This window comes from Ascaphus truei (assembly GCF_040206685.1).
Source record: "Ascaphus truei isolate aAscTru1 chromosome 6 unlocalized genomic scaffold, aAscTru1.hap1 SUPER_6_unloc_1, whole genome shotgun sequence".
Taxonomy (NCBI): Eukaryota; Metazoa; Chordata; class Amphibia; order Anura; family Ascaphidae; genus Ascaphus; species Ascaphus truei.
The window spans coordinates 309,776-324,050 of record NW_027453833.1 but is presented as its reverse complement, the minus strand read 5'-3'; the positions used below and the strand labels follow the sequence as shown (position 1 = coordinate 324,050).

Sequence of the window (14,275 nt, the reverse complement as noted above, 5' to 3'; positions counted from 1 at the left end):
TGTAAAATGGATGGTTTCAATGCAGTGGCCCCAGCCACCAAAACTCCTCACCGAGAGGCCGGAGTAGGACCCCGTACTCATACCTGACCCCTTAGCATCATTACTATTTAGGAGGTAACTCTGGTGGGACCCGAGTGGACACCTGACAAAGTCACACACACACGTGCCTCTTACTTTGGGGCATTACACCAAACCCCGCCCCCCGCGACGTCCACACACAGTGACATGGGTGGGGCTGGGATGAGGTGTAGGAGCTTCACAGGGGTGTGGTCATGTGACAGTGATGACAAGGTGTGATGTGGCATGCATGAAGGGTCAAGTGACCCGTTCTGTCCTACAAACCTTGTATGGTGGCCAGTGGGTTTCCCGCCATGAGGGCCGGGTTTAACCCCGCGCTGACCCCGAGCACGGTGCCCCTGTAAGACCAAAAGCAGGGGTCAAAGGGGGGGGGGGGCAAGAAGGGTGGACGAGGGCAAGAAGGGAGGGGGCTGCATAGGATCCAGGCACTGTGTGAAGGATTCTCAGGACCTGTGGCCGGGGTAATAAGGCACCTGGGGTTCCACTGTTGGAGCAATAAAGCACTCCAGGAGTTGGGTTATAACTCATATCATCTACCCAATGGATCCGCCCACTAAGCTGTGAAATGGGTAACACATCGTGAGTTAACGGGCGCGAGGTTACCCCCAAATCCAACATCTTAATGTCTCCCCGTTACGTGTCTGCGGAGCCTTTTCCCAATGCAGCGACATCACGCAGATCAGGCACAGCGGAAGTTACGTTACCTCCACTAATTTCTCTGCTGCACAAATATTCACCACATATAATAAGGACGCGGGCGCGCTGCGCGGCTGCGTCACTTACCCCGCGCTGGGACTGAGCCCCGTCAGGCTGAGCCGGGAGTGGGTGCTGCTCTGGGGGCTGGCGCTTGTGCTGTTGCTAGAAGGTGGGGTGGCAGAGGGCGGGCGAGAGTGGGCGAGAGACCCCATGGTGGAGGGTAAGGTAGTCACTGCAAGGGGAAGCACAGAGAGAGAGGGAAGGGGGGGAAGAGGTGGGGAAGAGAGGGGGGAGGCGGGTGGAAGGAGAGGAAGGGGGGGAAGAGAGGGGGAAGGGGGCGAAGAGAGGGGGAAGGGAGGGGAAGAGAAGGGGAAGGGGGGGGAAGAGAGGGGGAAGAGAGGGGGAAGGCGGGGGAAGAGAGGGGGAAGGGGGAAGAGAGGGGGAAGGGGGGGGGGAAGAGAGGGGGAAGAGAGGGGGAAGGGGGGGGAAGAGAGGGGGAGTTAACCAGAGTAATGCATTGCAAATCTCAGAGGCAGGGTATCGGATCAATGCTCTGCAGTGTAGGATGGGGGGGATGGTGTGATGCTCTGCAGCCCAGGATGCAGGGGACGGTGCTATGCTCTGCAGCACAGGATGACGGTGGTGCGATGCTCTGCAGCACAGGATGGGGTGCAATACTCTGCAGCACAGGATGGGGGGGTATGATCCTCTTTAACAAATGAATTGATTCAATGGAATGCTGGGTTGGAGGGGGGGGCGAGATGCTGGGAGGGAGGGGGGGCGAGATGCTGGGAGGGAGGGGGGGGCGAGATGCTGGGAGGGAGGGGGGGCGAGATGCTGGGAGGGAGGGGGGGGCAAGATGCTGGGAGGGAGGGGGGGCGAGATGCTGGGAGGGAGGGGGGGGCGAGATGCTGGGAGGGAGGGGGGGGGAGAGATGCTGGGAGGGAGGGGGGGGGCGAGATGCTGGGAGGGAGGGGGGGGCGAGATGCTGGGAGGGAGGGGGGGGCGAGATGCTGGGAGGGAGGGGGGGGCGAGATGCTGGGAGGGAGGGGGGGGGCGAGATGCTGGGAGGGAGGGGGGGGCGAGATGCTGGGAGGGAGGGGGGGGCGAGATGCTGGGAGGGAGGGGGGGCGAGATGCTGGGAGGGAGGGGGGGGCGAGATGCTGGGAGGGAGGGGGGGGCGAGATGCTGGGAGGGAGGGGGGGCGAGATGCTGGGAGGGAGGGGGGGCGAGATGCTGGGAGGGAGGGGGGGCGAGATGCTGGGAGGGAGGGGGGGCGAGATGCTGGGAGGGAGGGGGGGCGAGATGCTGGGAGGGAGAGGGGGCAAGATGCTGGGAGGGAGGGGGGGCGAGATGCTGGGAGGGAGGGGGGGCGAGATGCTGGGAGGGAGGGGGGGCGAGATGCTGGGAGGGAGGGGGGGGCGAGATGCTGGGAGGGAGGGGGGGGCGAGATGCTGGGAGGAGGGGGGGCGAGATTCTGGGAGGGAGGGTGGGCGAGATGCTGGGAGGGATGGGGGGCGAGATGCTGGGAGGGGGGGTGAGATGCTGGGAGGGGGGGCGAGATGCTGGGAGGGAGGGGGGGTGAGATGATGGGAGGGAGGGGGGGCGAGATGCTGGGAGGGAGGGGGGGCGAGATGCTGGGAGGGATTGGGGCGAGATGCTGGGGAGGTTCGGGGCGAGATGCGGGGGAGGTTGGGGGCGAGATGCTGGGGGGATTGGGGCGAGATGCTGGGAGGGAGGGGGGGTGAGATGCTGGGAGGGGGGGCGAGATGCTGGGAGAGAGGGGGGGCGAGATGCTGGGAGGGAGGGGGGGCGAGATGCTGGGAGGGAGGGGGGGGCGAGATGCTGGGAGGGAGGGGGGGTGAGATGCTGGGAGGAAGGGGGGGCAAGATGCTGGGAGGGAGGGGGGGGCGAGATGCTGGGAGGAAGGGGTTGCGAGATGCTGGGAGGGATGGGGGGCGAGATGCTGGGAGGGATCGGGGCGAGATGCGAGGGAGGTTGGGGGCGAGATGCTGGGGGGATTGGGGCGAGATGCTGGGGGGTATCGAGGCGAGATTCTGGGGGGATCGGGGCGAGATGCTGGGGGGTATCGGGGCGAGATGCTGGGGGGTATCGGGCGAGATGCTGGGGGGGGATCAAGGCGAGATGCTGGGGGGGATCAAGGCGAGATGCTGGGGGGGATCAAGGCGAGATGCTGGGGGGGATCAAGGCGAGATGCTGGGGGGGGGATCAAGGCGAGATGCTGGGGGGGGATCAAGGCGAGATGCTGGGGGGGATCCGGGCAAGATTCTGGGGGGGATCCGGGCAAGATGCTGGGGGGGATCGGGGCGAGATGCTGGGGGGATCGGGGCAAGATGCTGGGGAGGATCGGGGCGAGATGCTGGGCGGTATCGGGGTGAGATGCTGGGGGGGATCGGGGCGAGATGCTGGGGGGGATTGGGGCGAGATGCTGGGGGGGATCGGGGCAAGATGCTGGGGGGGATCGAGGCGAGATGCTGGGGAGGATCGGGGCGAGATGCTGGGGGGGATCGGGGCGAGATGCTGGGGGGGATCGGGGCAAGATGCTGGGGGGGATCGAGGCGAGATGCTGGGGGGGATTGGGGCGAGATGCTGGGGGGGATCGGGTGAGATGCTTGGGGGTGATCCGGGCGAGATGCTGGGGGGTATCGTGGCGAGATGCTGGTGGGTATCGTGGCGAGATGCTGGGGGGGATCGAGGCGTTACCTGTTGTGCTGAGGTTACTGGAAGCCTGGGAGCTGAGATTGGACACAGATACCGGGGGAGAAACCTGGAGAAGATATAAGGAGAGGAGGCGACATGAGAGAGAGGGGGGGGCAGAGAGGTGAGAGGGAAGGAGATCCTCCCGCAGAACAGGGGCCCCTCACAGAACAGCGGCCTCCCACAGGACAGGGGCCTCCCACAGAACAGCGGCCTCCTGCAGAACAGGGGCCCCTCACAGAACAGCGGCCTCCCACAGAACAGGGGCCTCCCGCAGAACAGGGGCCTCCCGCAGAACAGGGGCCTCCCCCAGAACAGGGGCCTCCCACAGAACAGGGACCTCCCGCAGAACAGGGGCCTCCCGCAGAACAGGGGCCTCCCACAGGACAGGGGCCTCCCACAGAACAGCGGCCTCCCGCAGAACTGGGGCCTCCCACAGAACAGGGACCTCCCGCAGAACAGGGGCCTCCCGCAGAACAGCGGCCTCCCGCAGAACAGGGGCCACCCGCAGAACAACGGCCCCTCACAGAACAGGGGCTTCCCACAGAACAGCGGCCTCCCGCAGAACAGGGGCCTCCCGCAGAACAGCGGCCTCCCGCAGAACAGGGGCCTCCCACATAACAGGGGCCTCCCACAGGACAGGGGCCTCCCACAGAACAGCGGCCTCCCACAGAACAGTGGCCTCCCACAGAACAGGGGCCTCCCACAGAACAGGGGCCCCTCACAGAACAGGGGTCTCCCACAGGACAGGGGCCTCCCACAGAACAGCGGCCTCCCGCAGAACAGGGGCCTCCCACAGAACAGGGGCCCCTCACAGAACAGGGACCTCCCACAAAACAGGGGCCTCCCGCAGAACAGGGGCCACCCGCAGAACAACGGCCCCTCACAGAACAGGGGCTTCCCACAGAACAGCGGCCTCCCGCAGAACAGGGGCCTCCCGCAGAACAGCGGCCTCCCGCAGAACAGGGGCCTCCCACATAACAGGGGCCTCCCACAGGACAGGGGCCTCCCACAGAACAGCGGCCTCCCACAGAACAGTGGCCTCCCACAGAACAGGGGCCTCCCACAGAACAGGGGCCCCTCACAGAACAGGGGTCTCCCACAGGACAGGGGCCTCCCACAGAACAGCGGCCTCCCGCAGAACAGAGGCCTCCCACAGAATAGGGGCCCCCCACAGAACAGGGGCCCCTCACAGAACAGGGGCCTCCCACAGAACAGGGGCCCCTCACAGAACAGGGACCTCCCACAAAACAGGGGCCTCCCACAGTACAGGGGCCCCCCACAGGACGGGCCTCCCGCAGAACAGCGGCCTCCCGCAGAACAGGGGCCACCCGCAGAACAACGGCCCCTCACAGAACAGGGGCTTCCCACAGAACAGCGGCCTCCCGCAGAACAGGGGCCTCCCGCAGAACAGCGGCCTCCCGCAGAACAGGGGCCTCCCACATAACAGGGGCCTCCCACAGGACAGGGGCCTCCCACAGAACAGCGGCCTCCCACAGAACAGTGGCCTCCCACAGAACAGGGGCCTCCCACAGAACAGGGGCCCCTCACAGAACAGGGGTCTCCCACAGGACAGGGGCCTCCCACAGAACAGCGGCCTCCCGCAGAACAGCGGCCTCCCACAGAATAGGGGCCCCCCACAGAACAGGGGCCCCTCACAGAACAGGGGCCTCCCACAGAACAGGGGCCCCTCACAGAACAGGGACCTCCCACAAAACAGGGGCCTCCCACAGTACAGGGGCCCCCCACAGGACGGGCCTCCCGCAGAACAGCGGCCTCCCGCAGAACAGGGGCCACCCGCAGAACAACGGCCCCTCACAGAACAGGGGCTTCCCACAGAACAGCGGCCTCCCGCAGAACAGGGGCCTCCCGCAGAACAGCGGCCTCCCGCAGAACAGGGTCCTCCCACATAACAGGGGCCTCCCACAGGACAGGGGCCTCCCACAGAACAGCGGCCTCCCACAGAACAGTGGCCTCCCACAGAACAGGGGCCCCTCACAGAACAGGGGTCTCCCACAGGACAGGGGCCTCCCACAGAACAGCGGCCTCCCGCAGAACAGCGGCCTCCCACAGAATAGGGGCCCCCCACAGAACAGGGGCCCCTCACAGAACAGGGGCCTCCCACAGAACAGGGGCCCCTCACAGAACAGGGACCTCCCACAAAACAGGGGCCTCCCACAGTACAGGGGCCCCCCACAGAACAGGGCCTCCCACAGAACAGGGGCCTCCCACAGAACAGGGGCCTCCCACAGAACAGGGGCCTCCCAGAGAACAGCGGCCTCCCACAGAACAGGGGCCCCCCACAGAACAGGGGGCCCTCACAGAACAGGGGCCTCCCACAGAACAGGGGCCTCCCACAGAACAGGGCCTCCCACAGAACAGGGGCCTCCCACAGAACAGGGGCCTCCCACAGAACAGGGGCCTCCCAGAGAACAGCGGCCTCCCACAGAACAGGGGCCCCCCACAGAACAGGGGGCCCTCACAGAACAGGGGCCTCCCACAGAACAGGGGCCTCCCACAGAACAGGAGCCTCCCACAGAACAGCGGCCTCCCACAGAACAGGGGCCTCCCACAGGACAGGAGCCTCCCACAGAACAGGGGCCTCCCACAGAACAGCGGCCTCCCACAGAACAGGGGCCTCTCACAGAACAGGGGCCTCCCACAGAACAGGGGCCTCCCACAGAACAGGGGCCTCCCACAGAGCAGCGGCCTCCCACAGAACAGGGGCCTCCCACAAAGCCTGGCAACACTAGAAAAATTCCGCCAGACCTGGGCACTCTCTGGGAACTTAGACAAAACCAGAATAATGGTATTCCAGAAAAAATCTAAAAAAACATCCAACCATATCGCAATTCACACTGGACGACAAAGCACTGGAACAGACAGCGAGCTACACATACCTTGGTCTAACAATCAGCTCATCAGGGAAATTCAACCTGGCCATAAATACACTGAAGGAGAAGCCCACAGAGCATTCTATGCAATAAGGAAACAGCTGTACCACCTCAAACCACCAATAAGAATCTGGGAGAAAATATTCAACAGCATCATCACACCCATCCTTCTGTACGGCAGCGAGGTGTGGGGCCCTGTAACATACCCAGACTCCACACACCCATCCTTCTGTATGGCAGCGAGGTGTGGGGCCCTGTAACATACCCAGATACCACACACCCATCCTTCTGTATGGCAGCGAGGTGTGGGGCCCTGTAACATACCCAGACTCCACAAAATGGGATACCAGCCCAACAGAAATACTGCATCTGGAATTCTGCAAACACCTTCTCCAAGAACACAGGAGTACATCAAACAATGCATGCCGGGCTGAGCTGGGCCGCTTTCCTCTACTGCTCACTGTACAGAAGAGAGCACTGACATTCTGGGCCCACCTAAACACCAGCCATCCACAGTCTTACTGCCACAGAGCAATGAGAAGCCAGGACCTCCTCACTAAACCCTGTGCCATCAAATAACTTGTCCTCTCACTCCAAGGACAAAGGGCCTCATGCAGTAAGGCCCGATAAAATCTTTTCACCAAGTGTGGCGGATAGGTGGGGGATCTGCCTTTTTTTGGCGATTTGCCCTCGCAGTATTCAGTAAGGGCCGAATCCTTCCGATCCCTGCCGAAGCACTGCGAAAGCAAAGCTGCCGATGACCTGTGGCGATACAGCCTGGCTCCCGATAAGGCTCCCGATAAGCCTTTGGTGCCGATAGATGTTTGCAGCTGAGAGAGACAAGCGCAAACATCGGCACCAAAAAAAGTATTTAAAAACAACTTTTACTCATAGTGTACATGTGCAGGGGGTCTTCGGAGCTGAACCGCGTTGGTTTGAGGTCCGGGGACCCCCTGCCCCCCGAGATACAGGCCCCTTTATGAGGTGCCGGTATCCCTCGGCGTTTAAAGGTCCCGATCACGTGACCGCGACCTGTAAACAAACCAGAGGGATACCGGCACCCCATAAAGGGGCCTGTATCTCGGGGGGCAGGGGGTCCCCGGACCTCAAACCAACGCGGTTCTGCTCCGGAGACCCTCTGCACATGTACAGTATAAATAAAACACACACACATCAATAAAGACTCGTTCCTTACCTTGGCGGCTATGTGCAACGGTAATGAAGCAGCATGAATGTCTTTTTAATTATACTGTACAGTGAGCAGGGGGTCCCCTGAGCTGAACCGCATTGCTTTGTGGAGCAGGGACCCCCTGCTTCCCGAGTTACAGGCCCCGGTATGTGTCATCGGGTGGCAGCGTCGCCGCCATGTTTATAGCGTCCCCGCTTCTGCAAAACAAACACAAGAATTACAACATCCAAATTAATGTCCCCTAACCTCTTAATCACCATAGCGGTTATTAACCGCTACAGTTATTAAGGGGTTAAGCCACCATCACCCACATACCCTCCCCCACAAAGCCCCCCAACCACCCTCACCCAATACCCACAGGGGAGTCCTACCAAATACCCTTGGGCCTAATACCCCCTCCCCCAGCACATACAGTACAATAATGTGCCAAATAACTATTATCCACATAGGGATAATACATTATTTGGCCATTATTAAACACATTCAATACCGTTAAAATGTAAAGAAAATTGTACTAACCTCATCAATAAGAAGTCTCCGTCGCCAGCATCATCCTTGGGGTCCGTTGCCAACATTTTAAATAGCCACAACATTTGAATATCATTAACATAACACTGAACCCCTTAATCACCTTATCGGGTACTAACCTGAAAGGTAATTAAGGGGTGAAGCCATCCTGCAATGCCTACAACAGTTATGCATAACATCCTCAGTGAAATAAATACCCATTGCCTAACCAAATTCCATTTAATCATTCAATCTGTAGGCTCACATGCCTCATAAAACATTGCATTTACAGTGTATACATGTAGCATAACATGTAAACTGCATGTACACGCTGCAAATCAATGTTAACAATACAATAATCCCACTCAAATCGCCATACATCACAAGAAGTATATTATTTAATCCAATAAACTCACCATCAATGAATTACCACACATCACTTACATCCCTAAACAATTAAAATACCATCCATACCAATTACACAATGAACTAAAGCTATCCTAACAGAGAACAACTTCAAAACATAGAAAAAAGTACACCAACAATTACAATATACTAAAGCAAGGCTTTCCATATCCTACTGTACGGCCTGGAAGCCCAAAACTTACATCTGTCTAAAAATAAAATACATTTAGCACACATCAATGCATAGCCACAATGATTAACAATACAGAATAAGAAGCTTTAACAACACTATCATTTCTTACCCTGTATATATATCTGTACACATACATACAGACATACATACAGTGGGAAGAAATGATATGCATTATAAAAAATGAAAACATGAAAAAGCAACAAAAAAAACAGTTACATTAAGAACATTTCTTTATTTAACTTACCATTACTTGCCCCCACCGACTCCCGTTGATCAGCTTACTCACGAACCAATCCACGACACCATCCACGACACCATCCACGACACAATCCAGGAACAAATCCACGAACCAAACCAGGAACCAATCCAAGAACAAGTGCAGGAACCAATCCAGGAACCAAGCCACGAAGAAATCCACGAAACAATCCACGACACGATCCAGGAACAGGAACCCATAAAAGAAAAAAACATAACAAATTAAACATTAAAATAATAAAACATGACAATCAAGGGTTGTACTAGTTTTATTCTTAGTGAATCTGTATTAAAATACCTTGTTCCGGGGTCTTCTTGACGTCCGGTGCCACGCCCTGGTCTTCAATCTTCAGGAGGAGGTCCGTCCTCCTCGGCGTCTGCCTTCAAAATGAGACGACATAGGCTTTTAAAGGCCTATGACGTCACATTTGTCGTCATATGGTTCCCACGGCCCTGATTGGGCCGTGAAAACCATGTGTTTTGGCCGATGTAAAAAAATTTGATGACGTCACTTAAAGGCAATGCCACCACAGCCAATCAGAATGGCTTTGCTGCTATTGCCTTTAAGAAAACGTCATGAAATGACACATGGCCGGACTCACATGGTACTTGAACCAATCAGAGTAGGGATGGAGTTCCCACGCTCTGATTGGCTGGCTTACCATGTGAGTCCGGCCATGTGTCATTTCATGACGTTTTCTTAAAGGCAATAGCAGCCAAGCCATTCTGATTGGCTGTGCTGGCATTGCCTTTAAGTGACGTCATCAAATTTTTTTACATCGGCCAAAACACATGGTTTTCACGGCCCAATCAGGGCCGTGGGAACCATATGACGACAAATGTGACGTCATAGGCCTTTAAAAGCCTATGTCGTCTCATTTTGAAGGCAGACGCCGAGGAGGACGGACCTCCTCCTGAAGATTGAAGACCAGGGCGTGGCACCGGACGTCAAGAAGACCCCGGAACAAGGTATTTTAATACAGATTCACTAAGAATAAAACTAGTACAACCCTTGATTGTCATGTTTTATTATTTTAATGTTTAATTTGTTATGTTTTTTTCTTTTATGGGTTCCTGTTCCTGGATCGTGTCGTGGATTGTTTCGTGGATTTCTTCGTGGCTTGGTTCCTGGATTGGTTCCTGCACTTGTTCTTGGATTGGTTCCTGGTTTGGTTCGTGGATTTGTTCCTGGATTGTGTCGTGGATGGTGTCATGGATGGTGTCGTGGATTGGTTCGTGAGTAAGCTGATCAACGGGAGTCGGTGGGGGCAAGTAATGGTAAGTTAAATAAAGAAATGTTCTTAATGTAACTGATTTTTTTGTTGCTTTTTCATGTTTTCATTTTTTATAATGCATATCATTTCTTCCCACTGTATGTATGTCTGTATGTATGTGTACAGATATATATACAGGGTAAGAAATGATAGTGTTGTTAAAGCTTCTTATTCTGTATTGTTAATCATTGTGGCTATGCATTGATGTGTGCTAAATGTATTTTATTTTTAGACAGATGTAAGTTTTGGGCTTCCAGGCCGTACAGTAGGATATGGAAAGCCTTGCTTTAGTATATTGTAATTGTTGGTGTACTTTTTTCTATGTTTTGAAGTTGTTCTCTGTTAGGATAGCTTTAGTTCATTGTGTAATTGGTATGGATGGTATTTTAATTGTTTAGGGATGTAAGTGATGTGTGGTAATTCATTGATGGTGAGTTTATTGGATTAAATAATATACTTCTTGTGATGTATGGCGATTTGAGTGGGATTATTGTATTGTTAACATTGATTTGCAGCGTGTACATGCAGTTTACATGTTATGCTAAATGTATACACTGTAAATGCAATGTTTTATGAGGCATGTGAGCCTACAGATTGAATGATTAAATGGAATTTGGTTAGGCAATGGGTATTTATTTCACTGAGGATGTTATGCATAACTGTTGTAGGCATTGCAGGATGGCTTCACCCCTTAATTACCTTTCAGGTTAGTACCCGATAAGGTGATTAAGGGGTTCAGTGTTATGTTAATGATATTCAAATGTTGTGGCTATTTAAAATGTTGGCAACGGACCCCAAGGATGATGCTGGCGACGGAGACTTCTTATTGATGAGGTTAGTACAATTTTCTTTACATTTTAACGGTATTGAATGTGTTTAATAATGGCCAAATAATGTATTATCCCTATGTGGATAATAGTTATTTGGCACATTATTGTACTGTATGTGCTGGGGGAGGGGGTATTAGGCCCAAGGGTATTTGGTAGGACCCCCCTGTGGGTATTGGGTGAGGGTGGTTGGGGGGCTTTGTGGGGGAGGGTATGTGGGTGATGGTGGCTTAACCCCTTAATAACTGTAGCGGTTAATAACCGCTATGGTGATTAAGGGGTTAGGGGACATTAATTTGGATGTTGTAATTCTTGTGTTTGTTTTGCAGAAGCGGATGGGGCATGGGCAGGATGAAGATGAGAATGGCCTTCATCGTGGCAGTGGGACATGGGTGAGTGCTATATGTATTTAATGTCTTTATTGTTGTGTATGTATTTTAAATGGACAACTGCACTATTATCCATTTGTGGATAATAGTCATTCTGCCCATTACTATACTGTATGTTAGGGGGGTATAGGTGTTGTTGGGTATATATATATATATAATTATTTAATTATTTATTTATGTAGTTATTGTGGGGCTGGGGTGTGTATTTTTTTAATATTGTGGCTAGTGGGGGTGGGTGAAAGGGGTATTAGCCCCAACGGTGGTAGTTTAGGGCTTGCGGGTGGGTAGCGGGAGGCCTTAACCCCTTCAGGACCGTAGCGGTATTAACTGCTACGGTCGTGAAGGGGTTAAGTGCCCCCGCAACCCCCCCGCAAGTCCTAAACTCACACCCAGGGCCAAATACCCCCCTCACCCATCCCCGCTACCCACAATAACGCTGGCACGGTGGGTTAACCCCTTCATTGCCTTAGCGGTTAGCCGCTAAGGTAATGAAGTGGCTTTTAAATGCCTTTTTCCTGCCTCGGATGCATGCCGGGGGGCTCCGGTGCGGGTATCAGCTCCGGAGACCCCCGGCATCAATCACAGGCAGGAAAAAGGGCTGATTTTTTCTAAGTGTCGCCCTTGCCGATGCTTCTCCTTCAGCAAGTTGCCAACTTTAGTTGGCGGGCTGGATTGGCCATAAAATCTCCAATCTGGCCTGCCGATCAGCACCGAAAAGCTGATCGGGGCTTACTGAATTCAGGCGGGAAAAAAAAGTCCCAATAAGTGGCTTATCGGCAGCCGGGTGGCGAAATTTTTTTTTTCGGAAGAAAAGTTGCCGATAATTCCCACTTATCGGGGCTTACTGAATCAGGAGGGCAAAAAACGGCTATAAAATGCCGAAAAAGCCTTACCGGGGCTTACTGCATGAGGCCCAAAATCCCACACAGATCAACAGCCTGCCGAAAAAAGAAATCAACTCAATCTCCAACGAAATGAAGAAGCAGTATGAGACAAGATGGGAAAATGATATCCAGCGCTCAAAGAAGCTGGAGACCTACCACAGCCTACAGAGAGAATACACTCTGGCACCCTACCTACTCAAGGTAAAAGACCCAAAGCAGAGACAGACCCTGGGCCAGTACAGTATAAGTGCCCCCAGCCTAGAAATAGAAACAGGCAGACACAGACAGAACTGGAAGCCCCGGGTATGAGACTGTGCCAGCGATGTGAGCTAGGAGAGGTGTGTGAGAGACAGGCAGATATAGACAGAACTGGAAGCCCCGGGAGATGAGACTGTCAGCGATGTGAGCTAGCAGAGGTGTGTGAGAGACACAGGCAGACACAGAGAGAACTGGAATCCCCCGGAGATGAGACTGTGCCAGCGATGTGAGCTAGGAGAGGTGTGTGAGAGAAACAGGCAAACACAGACAGAACTGGAAGCCCCGGGAGGTGAGACAGTGCCAGCGGTGTGAGCTAGCAGAGGTGTGTGAGACACAGGCAGACAGACAGAACTGGAAGCCCTGGGAGATGAGACTGTGCCAGCGATGTGAGCTAGGAGAGGTGTGTGAGAGACACAGGCAGACACAGACAGAACTGGAAGCCCCGGGAGATGAGACTGTGCCAACGGTGTGAGCTAGCAGAGGTGTGTGAGAGACACAGGCAGAAACAGACAGAACTGGAAGCCCCGGGAGATGACACTGTACCAGCGATGTGAGCTAGGAGAGGTGTGTGAGACACACAGGCAGACACAGACAGAACTGGAAGCCCCGGGAGATGAGACTGTGCTAGCGATGTGAGCTAGGAGAGGTGTGTGAGAGACACAGGCAGACACAGACAGAACTGGAAGCCCCGGGAGGTGAGACAGTGCCAGCGGTGTGAGCTAGGAGAGGTGTGTGAGACACAGGCAGAACTGGAAGCCCCGGGAGGTGAGACTGTGCCAGCGATGTGAGCTAGGAGAGGTGTGTGTGAGAGACAGGACTGGAAGCCCCGGGAGGTGAGACTGTGCCAGAGATGTGAGCTAGGAGAGGTGTGTGTCATATTCTAGCCTGCGGTACCCATGCTTGGCCACCGGGATTGCTGCCGCTCTTTCAATGTCTTGTTCTAGCCTGCAGTGCCTATACTTTTCCACCGGGATTGCTGCTGCAAAACTAAGGAACATTCCAGACCCTGAAACCTGACACCATTGCACCTGTGCTCCACCTCTCAGTCTGCCTATATAAACCTCCCTTGCCGGTTTATACTGGTTCCTCAGCTCTTGCTAAGTTCCTGTGTTTACTGCTGTGCTAATTATTGCTATTTTCCTGTTCCAGTCTCCTCGTTGACGACCTCTGCTTGTTACCTGACTACGCTATCTGCCGCCTGCTCCTGACCTCTGCTTGTGACCCCTACCACACTCCCTGCTATTCCTGCCACTGGGATCCATTTCAGCCAAAGTCCAATCCTGGACAGTGAGAGACACAGGCAGACACAGAACTGGAAGCCCCGGGATGTGAGACTGTGCCAGCGATGTGAGCTAGGAGAGGTGTGTGAGAGAGACAGACAGAACTGGAAGCCCCGGGAGATGAGACTGTGCCAGCGATGTGAGCTAGGAGAGGTGTGTGAGAGACACAGGCAGACACAGACAGAACTGGAAGCCCAGGGAAGTGAGACTGTGCCAGCGATGTGAGCTAGGAGAGGTGTATGAGACACAGACAGAACTGGAAGCCCCGGGAGATGAGACTGTGCCAGCGATGTGAGCTAGGAGAGTTGTGTGAGAGACACAGGCAGACACAGACAGAACTGGAAGCCCCGGGAGATGAGACTGTGCCAGCGATGTGAGCTAGGAGAGGTGTGTGAGAGACACAGGCAGACACAGACAGAACTGGAAGC

At 55.1% G+C, this 14,275-nt stretch overlaps 1 protein-coding gene across 1 annotated transcript in view; it reads right to left on the bottom strand.

Annotated features, from left to right (window-relative positions):
- Nucleotides 1-318: 318 nt before the first annotated feature.
- Nucleotides 319-14,275, bottom strand: part of LOC142473367 (POU domain, class 2, transcription factor 2-like) — a gene marked incomplete at its 5' end in the record, with an annotated part of 31,644 nt that continues 17,687 nt past the window's right edge. The window contains 3 exons of the mRNA XM_075580604.1: nt 319-416; nt 862-1,006; nt 3,499-3,562. Coding sequence (XP_075436719.1) covers nt 335-416; nt 862-1,006; nt 3,499-3,562 — 291 coding nt within the window. The remainder of the gene's footprint in view (nt 417-861; nt 1,007-3,498; nt 3,563-14,275) is intronic.